Source organism: Oncorhynchus kisutch, linkage group LG8 (assembly GCF_002021735.2).
Source record: "Oncorhynchus kisutch isolate 150728-3 linkage group LG8, Okis_V2, whole genome shotgun sequence".
NCBI lineage: Eukaryota > Metazoa > Chordata > Actinopteri > Salmoniformes > Salmonidae > Oncorhynchus > Oncorhynchus kisutch.
In genome coordinates, this window is record NC_034181.2 from 58959364 (window position 1) to 58976131 (window position 16768).

General features: G+C 44.7%; 1 protein-coding gene across 2 annotated transcripts in view; it reads left to right on the forward strand.

Moving 5' to 3' along the window:
* Nucleotides 1-16768, forward strand: part of LOC109895496 (T-cell immunomodulatory protein) — a 123512-nt gene that overhangs the window by 62048 nt on the left and 44696 nt on the right. For both annotated transcript variants that reach the window (XM_020489211.2, XM_020489210.2), the window contains exons 11-12: nucleotides 14164-14314; nucleotides 15773-15881. In XM_020489211.2, coding sequence (XP_020344800.1) covers nucleotides 14164-14314; nucleotides 15773-15881 — 260 coding nt within the window. The remainder of the gene's footprint in view (nucleotides 1-14163; nucleotides 14315-15772; nucleotides 15882-16768) is intronic.

Genomic DNA, 16768 nt, shown 5'->3' on the forward strand with positions numbered 1-16768 from the left:
ACCGGTCAAAAGTTTTAGAACACCTACTCATTCAGTGGTTTTATTTTATTTGTACCGTTTTCTACATATTAGTGTATAGTGACGACATCAAAAACTATGAAATAACATGGAATCATGTAGTAACCAAAAAAGTGTTAAACAAATCTCAATTTATTTTCTTCAAATAGCCACCCTTTGCCTTAATGACAGCTTTGCATGGTCTGGGCAACCAGCTTCACCTGGAATTATTTTCCAACAGTCTTGAAGGAGTTCCCTCATATGCTGAACACTTGTTGGCTGCTTTTCCTTCACTCTGCGGCCTGACTAATCTCCAACCTTTTCAATTTTGTTGAGATCGGGGGATTGTGGAGGCCAGGTCATCTGATGCAGCACTCCATCACTCTCCTTCTTGGTAAAATAGCACTTACACAGCCTGGAGGTGTGTTGGGTCATTGTCCTGTTGATAAACAATTGATAGTCCCACTAAGCCCAAACCAGATGGGATGGTGTATCGCTGCAGATTGCTGTGGTAGCCATGCTGGTTACGTGTGTCTTGAATTCTAAATACATCCCAGACTGTGTCACCAGCAAAGCACCCCCACACCATAACACCTCCTTCTCAATGCTTTTACGGTGGGAAATTCACTTGCGGAGATCATCTGTAAACCTACTCTGCATCTCACAAAGACACAGCGGTTGGAACCAAAAATCTCAAATTTGGACTCCAGACCTAAGGACACATTTCCAACGGTCTAATGTCCTTTGCTCGTGTTTCTTATTATTTGGGTCCTTTTAGTAGTGGTTTCTTTGCAGCAATTTGACCATGAAGGCCTGATTTTAGTGCTCCCGAGTGGCGCAGCGCTCTAAGGCACTGCATCTCAGTGCTCGAGGCTTTTTCACAACCGGCTGTGATCGGGAGTCCCATAGAGCGGCGCACAATTGGCCCAGCGTTGTCCGGGTTTGGCCGTGTTGTCCGGGTTTGGCCGGTGTTGGCCCTCATTGTAAATAAGAATTTGTTCTTAACTGACTTGCCTAGTTAAATAAAGGTCCAATAAAAATTATTCACACTGTCTCCTCTCAACAGTTGATGTTGAGTTGTCTGTTACTTTTATTTGGACTGAAATTCCTGAGGCTGGTAACTATGATTAACTTTTCCTCTGCAGCAGAGGAAACTCTGGGTCTTCCATTCCTGTGGCAGTCCTGATGAGAGCCAGTTTCATCATAGCGCTTGATGGTTTTTGTGACTGCACTTGAAGAAACTTTAAAAGTTCCTGAAATGTTCCTTATTGACTGACCTTCATGTCTTAAAGTAATGATGGACTGTCATTAATCTTTTCTTATTTGAGCTGTTCTTGTCATAATATGGACTATGAATCTTTTACCAAATAGGGCTATGTTCTGTGTACCCCCCCCCCCCCCCCCCCCCCACCCACCTTGTCACAACACAACTGATTGGCTCAAAGGCATTAAGAATGAAATAAATTCCACTAATTAACTTATAAGAAGGGACACCTGTTAATTGAAATACTTTCCAAGTGACTACCTCATGAAACTGGTTGAGAGAATGCCAAGAGTGTGCGACGATGTCATCAAGTCAAAGGATGGCTACTTTGAAGAATATAAAATATATTTAGATTTGTTTAACCCTTTTTTGGTTACTATATTATTCCATATGTGTTATTTCATAGTGTTGAAGCCTTCACTATTATTCTACAATGTAGAAAATAGTTTAAAAAATCCTTGAATGAGTAAGTGTTCTTTTGACCGGTAGTGTATTTTGAAACACTCGTGCAACGTGGCCGTTGTGGTTTGCATGCAACTCCCCAGAGTTAGTATGCATTATGCATGTTTCTCTTAATCGTTTCCTCAGATGTCCTCTGCCTGTCTTACTACACCCTGACAGCATCTGTCGGTGGCGTCAAGGAGCAGGTAAATAGGCAGCCATTTTGAGGAATAGTCATTTATTCTCAGCCCTCTCAATTGTGCACAGGGTTGTAAGCATACAAGTATGTCTGATGCCACTTCCTATGTTTCAGTGATGCATCGGTTTATACACACCTGAGACGTAATCTCATACCAATGAGAGCATTGAGAACTTTGTAGAGTTCATGTTTTCGTAAAGATGATGAAAGACCTGTGTTTTCTCTGAAGATTTAGGATATTTCTAGAGCGTATAGGGGGCTATTTTTTTACAGTTTTTACACAAGATTGGTTCTACCCAGGCAGTCCGCCCACCCACTCTCTCATACAGTGAAAGCAAGTGTCTCGCTGGTTAGCACTGTTTTACACCCTTTCACGTGCAATGGTTTCCTTGCTTCATAATAGAGCCCCCGTCAGGAGAAGAATGTCACACCGCTTAGAACTGTAGGTGTGTGCTCCGGTCTTGGAGGGTATTTCTAGAAAGGGAAAGGAGGTCACTAATGAAAATGGCTTACCCTGATTGCTATCTAACTCAAGGGAGCGTTCACTTGCAGAAGGGATAGCGAAAGTGTTAGCAGACCACCTAAATCCATGAAGGAATGCTAATCATCAATAAACTGCAGCTTTATGATGTCGGGATATTTCTTGTGATAGGTGTGTTGTTTCAGTGAGGAGACCGTGTACTCTTCGGGGAGGTGGGGTGGGTGTGAAAGAAGTCACACGCAGACAGCAGAAATGATGATTTGGTGCTTCTCGCACTGTAGGTCAATGGCAATCTGGCACAAAGGGTAGGCATAATCCATTTAAACCCTGACACTTGTAGTCTGCCTAAGTACAAACACGATCAGCGATACACCTAATTAAAAACAAATGTATCTTGCAATTGCTCTCACATCGAAGTAGCATACCCCGTTCTTGTTAGTGGGGCTATCAGAAGAACTAACCCTGACTCCACTTTGCCTGTGACCTGGTCAACATGCCTCTGCCCCACTTCTGACTGCCCTGCTTGTTTTCCAATTATTGTGACCACCATAATTTGGCTTGTCAAACCAATGCAAATGAGGAAGGGAATCAAAGACTAACAAGGTTTACTGCTTCTCTTCATTTTATAATCAGAGTGTGTGGAGATTTAGGCAAAATCTAGAATTGTCGTGTGTGATTCTGATTTAGCAAGCCCATACTGTTATAGCTTGTAAACACCAAATCCACCCGTCAGTTACATCCAAACACACTGACCTTCCATTCCACTAGTACTATATCCACACACCTGACCTTCCATTCCTCTAGTACTTTATCCACACACTGACTTTCCATTCCTCTAGTACTTTATCCACACACTGACTTTCCATTCCACTAGTACTATATCCACACACACTGACCTTCCATTACACTAGTACTATATCCACACACACACTGACCTTCCATTCCACTAGTACTATATCCACACACTGACCTTCCATTCCTCTAGTACTTTATCCACACACTGACCTTCCATTCCACTAGTACTATATCCACACACGGACCTTCCATTCCACTAGTACTATATCCACACACACACTGACCTTCCATTCCTCCAGTAATATATCCTCACGCTGACCTTCCATTCCACTAGTACTATATCCACACACACACACTGACCTTCCATTCCTCCAGTACTATATCCACACACTGACCTTCCATTCCACTAGTACTATATCCACACACACTGACCTTCCATTCCACTAGTACTATATCCACACACACACACACACACACACACACACACACACACACACTGACCTTACATTACAGTAGTTCTATATCCACACACACACTGACCTTCCATTCCACTAGTACTATATCCACTAGAACTATATCCTCACACACTGACCTTCCATTCCACTAGTACTATATCCACACACACACTGACCTTCCATTCCACTAGTACTATATCCACACATACACTGACCTTCCATTCCTCTAGTACTTTATCCACACACACCCTGACCTTCCATTCCACTAGTACTATATCCACACACACTGACCTTCCATTCCACTAGTACTATATCCACACATACACTGACCTTCCATTCCTCTCGTACTATATCCACACACTGACCTTCCATTCCTCTAGTACTATATCCACACACACTGACCTTCCATTCCACTAGTACTATATCCACACACACTGACCTTCCATTCCACTAGTACTATATCCACACACACTGACCTTCTGTTCCACTAGTACTATATCCACACACTGACCTTCCATTCTACTAGTACTATATCCACACACGGTGACCTTCCGTTCCACTAGTACTATATCCACAGACACAGTGACGTTCCATTCCTCCAGTACTATATCCACACACCGACCTTCCATTCCACTAGTACTATATCCACACACACTGATCTTCCATTCCACTAGTACTTTATCCACAGACTGACCTTCCATTCCACTAGTACTATATCCACACACACACTGACCTTCCATTCCTCCAGTACTATATCCACACACTGACCTTCCATTCCACTAGTACTATATCCACACACTGACCTTCCATTCCCCTAGTACTTTATCCACACACTGACCTTCCATTCCACTAGTACTATATCCACACACACTGACCTTCCGTTCCACTCGTACTATATCCACACACAGTGACCTTCCATTCCACTAGTACTATATCCACACACACACACACACTGACCTTACATTACAGTAGTTCTATATCCACACACACACTGACCTTCCATTCCACAAGTACTATATCCACTAGAACTATATCCTCACACACTGACCTTCCATTCCACTAGTACTATATCCACACACACTGACCTTCCATTCCACGAGTACTATATCCACACAAACTGACCTTTCATTCCACTAGTACTATATCCACACACACACTGACCTTCCATTCCACGAGTACTATATCCACACACTGACCTTCCATGCCTCTAGTACTTTATCCACACACTGACCTTCCATTCCACTAGTACTATATCCACACACACTTACTTTCCATTCCACTAGTACTTTATCCACACACTGACCTTCCATTCCACTAGTACTATATCCACACACACTGACCTTCCATTCCACTAGTACTATATCCACACAAACTGACCTTCCATTCCACTAGTACTATATCCACACACACACTGACCTTCCATTCCACTAGTACTATATCCACACACTGACCTTCCATGCCTCTAGTACTTTATCCACACACTGACCTTCCATTCCACTAGTTATATATCCACACACACTGACCTTCCATTCCAATAGTACTTTATCCACACACTGACCTTCCATTCCACTAGTACTATATCCACACACACTGACCTACCATTCCACTAGTACTATATCCACACACTGACCTTCCATGCCTCTAGTACTTTATCCACACACTGACCTTCCTTTCCACTAGTACTATATCCACACATACACTGACCTTCCATTCCACTAGTACTTTATCCACACACTGACTTTCCATTCCACTAGTACTATATCCACACACAGTGACCTTCCATTACACAAGTACTTTATCCACACACTGACCTTCCATTCCACTAGTACTATATCCACACATACACTGACCTTCCATTCCTCTAGTACTTTATCCACACACACCCTGACCTTCCATTCCACTAGTACTATATCCACACACACTGACCTTCCATTCCACTAGTACTATATCCACACATACACTGACCTTCCATTCCTCTCGTACTATATCCACACACTGACCTTCCATTCCTCTAGTACTATATCCACACACACTGACCTTCCATTCCACTAGTACTATATCCACACACACTGACCTTCCATTCCACTAGTACTATATCCACACACACTGACCTTCTGTTCCACTAGTACTATATCCACACACTGACCTTCCATTCTACTAGTACTATATCCACACACGGTGACCTTCCGTTCCACTAGTACTATATCCACAGACACAGTGACGTTCCATTCCTCCAGTACTATATCCACACACCGACCTTCCATTCCACTAGTACTATATCCACACACACTGATCTTCCATTCCACTAGTACTTTATCCACAGACTGACCTTCCATTCCACTAGTACTATATCCACACACACACTGACCTTCCATTCCTCCAGTACTATATCCACACACTGACCTTCCATTCCACTAGTACTATATCCACACACTGACCTTCCATTCCCCTAGTACTTTATCCACACACTGACCTTCCATTCCACTAGTACTATATCCACACACACTGACCTTCCGTTCCACTCGTACTATATCCACACACAGTGACCTTCCATTCCACTAGTACTATATCCACACACACACACACACTGACCTTACATTACAGTAGTTCTATATCCACACACACACTGACCTTCCATTCCACAAGTACTATATCCACTAGAACTATATCCTCACACACTGACCTTCCATTCCACTAGTACTATATCCACACACACTGACCTTCCATTCCACGAGTACTATATCCACACAAACTGACCTTTCATTCCACTAGTACTATATCCACACACACACTGACCTTCCATTCCACGAGTACTATATCCACACACTGACCTTCCATGCCTCTAGTACTTTATCCACACACTGACCTTCCATTCCACTAGTACTATATCCACACACACTTACTTTCCATTCCACTAGTACTTTATCCACACACTGACCTTCCATTCCACTAGTACTATATCCACACACACTGACCTTCCATTCCACTAGTACTATATCCACACAAACTGACCTTCCATTCCACTAGTACTATATCCACACACACACTGACCTTCCATTCCACTAGTACTATATCCACACACTGACCTTCCATGCCTCTAGTACTTTATCCACACACTGACCTTCCATTCCACTAGTTCTATATCCACACACACTGACCTTCCATTCCAATAGTACTTTATCCACACACTGACCTTCCATTCCACTAGTACTATATCCACACACACTGACCTACCATTCCACTAGTACTATATCCACACACTGACCTTCCATGCCTCTAGTACTTTATCCACACACTGACCTTCCTTTCCACTAGTACTATATCCACACATACACTGACCTTCCATTCCACTAGTACTTTATCCACACACTGACTTTCCATTCCACTAGTACTATATCCACACACAGTGACCTTCCATTACACTAGTACTTTATCCACACACTGACCTTCCGTTCCACTAGTACAATATCCACACATACACTGACTTTCCATTCCACTAGTACTATATCCACACACACTGACCTTCCATTCCACTAGTACTATATCCACACATACACTGACCTTCCATCCCCTAGTACTATATCCACACACACTGAGCCGTGGCTCTTTGTGGTGTTCCATTTGTATGCACCCCTACTGAGTCCTCCACAGCCAGACACGGTGTTGCTAGGCAATGCCATTAAATCACTTACGTGGGTAGCAAGCCTCGGAAAGCAGGAGTTGCTTTTTCGTCAGTTAGGCTTAGCCACAACTAGCTGATACCTCTTTAAAAGAGATATATTGTACATGTCATTACATTATCATGGACCCATAAATCCCTGAGTCCTGTGAACAGAAGTGTGTTATTGTGACACCGACAGCACCGTAGGTTCTCTTTAACTGACCTTGAAAAGAGAGGAGGGATGTCTGTCTGAGCCGGTGGGGGAGAGGTTATGAATGTTGCTTTGGTTTAAGTTCACGGGAAGAGGTGGAAATGTAATGTTACCTTGTCATAGACACTTGCCTTCCTAGAAAGAGGTGGCGCACGTATGTTGACATGTGTGATGTTGTGCCCCTTACCTGGTCGAATGACAGGGCTAGTCTCGTCTCAGTACACCAGCACTCAGACTATAATATACAGTCTATGACTCTGACAGATAATGCCTGTTGCCCTTTGGTCGACTGAAAGGTGTTTTTGCTACATACGAAGGAGAGATCATGCTTGCTCACATCTCTCATCCTAACAACAATCGAATGACCCTTTCACGTTTTGTAATCTTATTTCTCTACTGTAGATTTTAAGATTTAGGCACACTCAGAAAAGGGCATGCTCTGAAACAAAGAATCTGAATGTGGTTTGTGGTGTATTGTCCTCTTTAAATGGGCCAGTGTCCTTTTTTAGATGAATAATCACAGGCTGAAGATCAGAGGGCACGGTGCTCAGGGAGTAGCAGGGAGAGGAACAGAAGGAGGGGGCTGAGGCTGGAGGCTGGCCAGGGTAGGGGAAGGCGCTAGGTGGACGGGCACTGAATATGGTACGGGTAGAATGGGCAAGGGCTGAATAGTATGTCATTATGAAGGGCTTGTCTTCTCTCTACCTCTGTCTCACTCACATTCTATCTCTGTCTCTCCATCTCTCTCCCTTTGAAGAACCCTTAGGGGGATGGACAGACAGGAAGGAACTGAAGCCTCACACTGTCTTTCTGTCATTTTCAGCCTCTATGGATCCCCAGCTCCCTCTAAAACCACACCCTCCTGCCTATATCTCTTGTTCTCTCTCTGTGTCTCTCTCTCTCTTTCTGTTTCCCCCTCCCTCTCACACACACATTCAATGGTAGAAGTAGTTGGTCTTGCTGAGTTTCAATGACCAGTGAGTTCTCTTCCTCGGGCAGGAGAGGGAGAAGGAGGTGAACGACTGTCTAGGCTGGTAAACCCCCTGGGATTGGTGTCCTCTCCAGACAGGCTGGGCTGGCTGGTGGATGGAGGAGAGAGAGGTCAGGCAACAGGCACCCTGTCAGTCTGGCCTCTCAGAGGGTCCACAGTGGCCAATTAGTGAGGAGCCTGAAAGTGCTTTGGCACAGCAGGTCACCGGTCAGGACTCGCACCCGCATTGGAGGGGACGGGAGCTCTGTGTCCGAAAAAACAGGCCCAGTGCTGAGCCCTTGAGCTCACATACACACACAGTCGAAGAGTTACACATCTCTCTAAAAAACGGTTACCTGATCTCCTATCTGTTTGTTCCTGCTAATGAGAGTGGATCTGAGACATCTTTAATATGGATTCTGTGCATTTCATTGATTTGTCTGGATCTTTCCGCATCCACAGTCCACCGCTGCAGGGGGCTGATGACAGCTAAAATGCTTCTTCCCTCGGTCGAACACTGCTGTGCTGAGTGGTGAAATGGGTTTTGATGTTCAGGCTTTCTATTACTCAGAGGGTCTGTCTGCAGTCTCCAGTTGTTTCTTGTGTGATTTCATTGTTCAGTGTCAGTCTCATTGCAGAAGTAGGCTCTGTGCTGAGAGGGTATTTATTGCCTTGTATGGCCGATTTTCAGCGTCGGCAGAAAATATTTTTGGGATAAGTACTTTTGAGATATGAATATTCATAGTTTTAAAAATTTAATAAATGAACGGGAAAATGTGTATTTCAAAATGTAGACATGCTCACTATAAGGAGAATAATAACAGCAAGGTGTTGTCTGTATCGTGTACGGTTCACAGATCGTAGGGTCTTACATGAGGAATGATTAGGTCTACTAAAACTGGCCTAAAATGGCCACTTTCATCATTATTTATTTTTTTGTGATAAAATGTTTAAAAAAGCATGTCAGACATCCTTCCTCCCAATGAAATTTGTGAGGATTGCCTAAACAAACCGGAGATAACAAAAATATTTTCTGTCTACGCTGGCGTGGAATCGCTCGCCCATAGCACGGTTTCCCAAACTCCATCCTGGGGCCCACCCTGCGTGCACATTTTGGTTTTTATCCCTAGCACTACACAGCTGATTCAGTAACCAACTGATCATTAAGCTTTGATTATTTGAATCAGCTGTGTAGTACTAGGGCAAAAACGAGTACAGTGCATTCGGAAAGTATTCAGACCCCTTGACTGTTACCACATTTTGTTACATTACAGCCTTATTCTAAAATGTATTCAATTGTTTTTCCCCGCCTCATCAATCTACACGCAATACCCCATAATGACAAAGCAAAAACTGTTTTTTTTTTTTCAATGTTTGCAAATGTATAAATAATAAAAAACTGAAATATCACATTTTATTGAACTATTCAGACCCTTCACTCAGTACTATGTTGAAGCACCTTTGGCAGCTATTACAACCTCAAGTCTTTTTGGGTATGACACTTGAAGCTTGGCTCACCTGTATTTGGGGAGTTTCTCACATAGTTCTCTACAGATCCTCTCAAGCTCTGTCAGGTTGGATGGGGAGTCGCTGCACCACAATCGGGTTAAAGTCCAGGCTCTGGCTGGGCCTCTCAAGGACAGTCAGAGATTTGTCCCGAAGCCACTCCTGCATTGTCTTGGCTGTGTGCTTAGGGCCGTTTTCCTGTTGGAAGGTGAACCTTTGCCCCAGTCTGAGGTCCTGAGCGTTTTTGTGCAGGTTTTCTTCAAGGATTTCTCTGTACTTTGCTCCCTTCACCTGTCCCTCAATCCTGATGAGTCTCCCAGTCCCTGCAGCTGAAAAACATCCCCACAGCATGATGCTGCCACCACCATGCTTGGCCTGATTGGTGGAGTGCTGTAGAGATGGTTGTCCTTCTGCAAGGTTCTCCCATCTCCACAGAGAAACACTGGAGCTCTTTCAGTGTGACCATCGGGTTCTTGGTCACCTCCATGACCAAGGTCCTTCTCCCCTGATTGGTCAGCTCTAGAAAGAGTCTTGGTTTTTCCAAACTTATTCCATTTAAAAATTATGGATGCCACTGTGTTCTTGGTGGCCTTCAATGCTGCTGAAATGTTTCTAAATCATGTCCAGTCAATTGAATTTACCACAGGTGGACTCCAATCAAGCTGTAGAAACATCTCAAGGATGATCAATGAGAACCGGATGCTTTTTTTTTTTTTTTGCAAACATTTTTAAAAACCCGTTTTTGCATTGTATTGTGGGTAGATTGAGGATTTCTGTATTTTATTTAAGACATGTTAGAATAAGGCTGTAACGTAACAGAATGTGGAAAAAGGGAACGGGTCTGAATACTTTCCGAATGCACTGTACACCCAGGGCAGGACCGAGTTTGGAAAACCCTGGTATATAGGACGTAATACTATTGAATTTCTGTGACCGTAAGTAATTGTGTAGGGTTGAGAAGCACATTCAATTTGGTGCAGCTCGTACAAGTGTGACTGCAGTTGAATTATTCTGCTGCGGTAAAAAATGGAACTTGGTGGAGAGCAAGACTTGTGTACTGCATCTCTGTCTGTTTACCTGTGTGTGTGTGTGTGTGTGTGTGTGTGTGTGTGTGTGTGTGTGTGTGTGTGTGTGTGTGTGTGTGTGTGTGTGTGTGTGTGTGTCTGAGTGAGCTTTTGGAACTGACTCGTTGGGTGTGAACATGTGATCTGCTCTGTTTGCCACACAGACAAGACTTGAATGCTCTAGAATCTAGGTGTGTGTGTGTGCACGCACGCTCTCTCTAGTGTATCCTACCTCGATGATTTGCAATGCACTCAGGCTATTGCCCTTTATCAGTGACGCTGGCACCTCTCCTGACCATGTGCTCATCACAGCCATCACATCCCCTGTGGGGCAAGACAGGCTCTTCAGAAGACACAAAGGCCCAGAGAGCGAGAACACACACCCACCCACACAGCGTTAAATAACAATGGGTGCTCTCGCTACCGTTCAGCCTGAAACTCTTTAAATGCCAGCATCACTCTCCTGATGCAACACACGCTATCGTTAGCTGTACAGAGGAGATCGATAAGCACAGGCATCAGTTCGATTGAGACGTGGGGCTGATTATGGGGTGAAGATACGATCAAAGACAGAATCTTAGAACTTTCATCCAATTGCAAATAGATATTACTGATTGAGTGTCCTCCCAAGGAAATCTCTTTCTGACAAGAGTGCTGAATTGTATTTACCCAGGATGCTGTTCTAGGAGGTGTTGGGCTTGATGTGGTTAACCACTTGGAAGCTAGAAGGAATCCTTGTCTCCAACAGGACACGGTGTGTGTATTTGGTTAGCTGTGGAAGGATTCTTGTCCACATGAGTGTGTGTGTAGTAACAGGTCTCTGCAGGTCTCTGTGCCCACCCCTGAAGGCTGGCCACTGGGGGCATTCACTCAGACTGGCATCCACAGGGGACAATTCCAGACTGTTGTCTGCCTTATCCGATTTGGAATGAGGGAAAAATACCCTTTTTGTGTTAGGCTTTTACAGCCAAAGGGTCCTCAAACACATTTCTAACCCTGTATCAGGCGTGAGATTCTGTGAGCTGCACAGAACATGGCCATTCAGATGTACGGTAATGCATCAACCTGTTCATTTGAATGATAGACCCGTCATAAAGGCTTTGATGTGCCAAATTCATTAGGGCGTGTGGTGTCACTCCAGAGTGGCATTAGTTAGACCTAGTCATGCCACACATTGGGAGTGACACCACACGCCCTAATGAATTTGGCACATCAAAGCCTTTATGACGGGTCAATCATTCAAGTGAACAGTTTGATGACGAATTTGTGACTTCAATCTGTGTCCAGACAGTGCCTTGTGTTGCTCAGACTTCTTTTAGTTTAACATCTGATGTTAATACAAAGTTCTGGATGGTTATTCTAACAATTTAAACGCTAATGGTGTGTGTTGGAGAAGAAAATGCAAATGGCCATATTGACTGACAAGAAAAGTCAAAAGCAAACCTTCACTACATGTGTAATTTCACCTATCCTTCCAATCCCTTCCGAAGTGGCTGGTAGACGAAGGCTCCGTACTGGAAGTACAGCAGGTTGTTATTTCAGCAGCTTGGTCTCAAGGTCCTCCCAGTCTGATAGAAGCTGTGCTTTTTTGTTCTGCTAAAATTAATATAGAGACATGTGTCCTGGTGGGAGTAGAGAGAGACTGGGCATATAAGGAATGTGTGAGTTTGTCCTCTGGCTTCATAATGTGGAAGGACGTGCTTTGGTGTGTGTGTGTCGGAGTGGGAGACTGTCTTCCATCTCCAAGTTTGTTGATCTCTCTCCATCTCGCTAGGCTCTGTGTTGAGCATACCAATGGAACCTCGTTGCGGTGTCACATTTCTCAGTATTTCTGCGACACACAAAGGTGGAAACACATTCTCACTCATACCTTGTCTCTCAACACAAACACACACACACACACACAACACTGCCAAGCCGTCCTCGAGGGTGAGAGTTTCTATCAGCCTCATAGCCGCTGGTTCGCTCCCTTCAATGCTCAAGACGGAGAGGGGGAGAGAGAATGGAAGGAAAAGACAGGCGGAAAATGAGAACATTTTCATGCTGATTCTATTTTTAGGCTTGCTCCATTTCGACACTCCTGATCACTCCGTATACACGGGTAACCGTCTCGACAGAAAATGGGTACAGGAAAGAAGAAAGGGGAAAAAAACACACCTCTAACAAATGTTGGATAATGGTGTGGAAATGAAAGCTCTGCAACCAAACTATTTCCCTATTCAATACAGTCTGGAGTTCGAACCCCCCCCCCCCCCCCCCCCCTCCATTCAAATGGATTGAAATAAGTCTAATGTTTGTATCTCCGACGTAATTGTACAGTGCTACCAATTGCCTATTAGCTGAGTATTTTCTGCCCAGGTCTCTCTGTTGTGTCGTTGCTCCCCTTCTCTGTTTTCTGTATAATTCTACATTTTTTACCGCACTTGTGTTTTCATTTGGGTATTGCTTCACTAATTGATGAGCGTGTTTTATAGTCGATACACAGCCATATCTTCTGTGTGTAAGTTGTCGCAGAGGATACATTGTCCATCGTCATCCTCTAGTCCAGGGGAGCCAAACGTACAGCCCAATCCGGGCCCGCGGGTGGTTTGAGTAAAACATTTTAATAAACAAATGAAATACAATTACATTTGTAAAAATTGTGGGGGGAAACAAACTCGATATACTTTTTAAATGACTAAACCCAAATGGGAACTGTGTAGGAATGATAATGGACCTACATGCATACAGTTTCTTTACTGTGTCCAGCTCGCTTAAAATCACCAAAATGGAAGGCAGTAGGGGTAATATAAAAAATTCCCAAAAGGATGGCTAGAGGACTCATTTTAGCAAATGTTGACGGTGAGGAAATATAACCAATTTTTCAGTGTGGCACTCCAGACCTCGGTGAAGACAAAATGCGGCCCCTGGGGCAAAATGAGTTTGACACACATGCTCTAGTCAATTTTCAGCTCTGATCACTTATGTTGAAGCCTCTTTCGACGACTACTTTTGTCTGTTGTTTTGTCTGACCTTGTCTGTGTTCCTTTCCGTGTGTGTACAGTATCCATCGATTTAACGCAGGATGTGTTTGTACAGTCCCTAACGGCATCTCTCCCCCTCTCTCCTCTGTGTTGTAGTGGTCAGCAGGCCTTCCTCCTGGAGAATGTTCCGTGTGACGACGCCAGCTGTAAGGATGTGGGCCGCATGTTTCGTGTCCACTGGGACCAGTCTGACCTGGGGGCCATCCCCGGGGCCGCCGTGGCCACCTTCTTCGACATCTATGAGGATGTGAGCACATCCCTCTATTCCTCTCAACCTCTCCTCCTCTCCTCCTCTCTCTCGCTCTCTTTCTCTCGAATTAGCCCAGGCTTCCTTCTTCACGCCTTGACGTTGTCAAACAACCAACAGCTCTGCTGATAAAAAAAAAAAAGAAAGACCACTGGTGACCTCGGGCTCTCGCGTCTCATCATTAACCAGCAGCGGAGTTGTTACTACCCCAGTTGTGACTGGGAGACTGGCAGGCTGGCCGTGTCAATCACTTTAGGATTGCTATTTTTCTCTCTGTCTTGTAGTCTAAATCCCACCTGCAGCTGTGTATAGGGCAGGTTAGATCACCCTGACAGTCAAGTTTGTCATGTAGTCTCATTTATATCATCGCAGAGCAGAGTTTAGTAGGATTTTGTTTCAATTTGTATGACAACCCCCACAAATTCCAAATTTGAATGGCACAGAAATCCATTGGGAGTGTTTTTCATTATGTCTGCAAGAATTGGCTCTTTTCAATGCGTCTTCCAGTATGGTTAGTCTTGTTAATTGTCCTGTTTGTGGGTGGCCTTGGATCCTCTTTTGACAACAGTCTCCCTGAGAGGCTTCAGCCGAGGCTGGAAATGGCACGCTCATGAGGCACTCTCTCCCACGCTGGCCTGCAGATTAGAGCAGCATCTCTCTCCTAATCCCACTCTGGGCCGACGGAAGGGTGTGCCAAGACGAGCATGTCACTGCAGGGCACGACTAGCGCAGGATGCCAGCCCGGCCCTGGCACAGTGTAGCGACAGGGCCTGACAGACGGAGCACGGTCATTGTCCCCCTAGGAGCCCAATCAGCTCACAGCACAGCCCCCCTCTGAGATGAGATGTGTGCGGACGAGATGTGTAGATAAAACAGGTTGGGGCCCAACAGCTCTTCAGGAGATTTGGAGAGTGGGGCTCGGCTGCATCTCAAATCTGGTTGTCTTTTTGAAAATCTTTAAACACACACGTAGCTTTCATCCTGCCCAAGATTCACCATCTGGGACAGCTTATTTAGTCAAAGTTTTCCTCCACTCCTCCGTCCCCATCCTTCTCCCTGAGAGCGTTGTCTCGCTCTGACTTCACTCCGTCACTGCCTGCCTCCTGGCATCCCTCTCCTTCATTGCCGCGTCCAAGATGGCCTTCTTAGAGTTTACATAATCAATGTGTTTTGTTTTGGCTGTGGGATTTATTTATGACGTGTGTTTTAGTGCGGTATACCCTGTCTCCTCGTTTTAGTGGAGGGAGTAGGTATCCATCTCCTTTCTTCGGGAGTTGGCTCTTTTTCTCTGTAATTCCCTGACAGAGAGCGTGTGAGAGAAGTGCAGATAACTGCTGTAATGGAGGATTTGTCCTCCGTTTATAACGGGGATGAAGTGGTACATCAGAAGAGACCGTCAAAGGAAGCTTTGCCCCCGTTTCCTTTTGTCCGTCATGTATTACCATTTCTCATTTGCAGGGAATATTGGATATGATCGTGCTCAGCAAAGAGGAGGGGAAAGAGGGCTTCGCCATCCACGCTTTGAAGAACAACTTTGAAGCCGACGCGTACTTCGTCAAAGTGATTGGTGAGTCGGAACTTTTCACCTTCTGCAGTTAGCGTGTGTGTGTGTGTGTGTGTGTGTGTGTGTGTGTGTGTGTGTGTGTGTCTGTAGTGTGTGTCTGTAGTGTGTGTGTGTGTCTGTAGTGTGTGTGTGTGTGTGTGTCTGTAGTGTGTGTGTGCGCGTAAGTCCATGTTTGTGAACATCCACATTTGTATGCATGCATTATATTCCTTTTCTGTGTGCATGCCTTTGTTTCTCTCCAGTTCTGTTTAGACTCGACAGTTCTGTTTGAACATTTTAATGTGAATCTCCCCTTTTCCCCACTGCATAAAAGTTTTTTATTTGTATTAATGCACTCCTCTCAACATAAGGGGGGCGAAGAAGAGCACAGGAGTTTTTTTTCTATCGGACTGTTTTCAGGTTATCACAAGGACGTCCTCATTCCCTGAGACAAGAGTCGGCAGCGGTGTATACGCTCCGTTGACTGCAGGCTACATCCCTATTAGTTTGCATTAGACAACAGCACACGCATCGATACAAACACGAATGACTGCAGGGCATGCATCTCCCAGCCTCCTTTGGGTGTTTTAACTGAACTCCTCACCTCCATTCCTCTGTGTGGCTCCCCTCCCCAGCCTATAAGAAAAAGTAGCAGTGTGGCTGTAGTGATGGCGGACATTTGGGAAGCTGACATTTTTGGAAAACGGAAAGTGTCCCCTAAAAAGCTACTTTCATGCCGTTTTAATCCTGCCTGCTGGGTTTTAATGAAAGGAAAAGCACTTATTTTCATCTCCTTCATTCTCTCGTCCCTTCTCTCCCTCACAGCCCCACTGGTGGGCTTTTTTTTTGAGCTATGACTGCTCCTCTGCCTATAACATCAGGCCCAGACACGGAGACTGACTTGCACACAT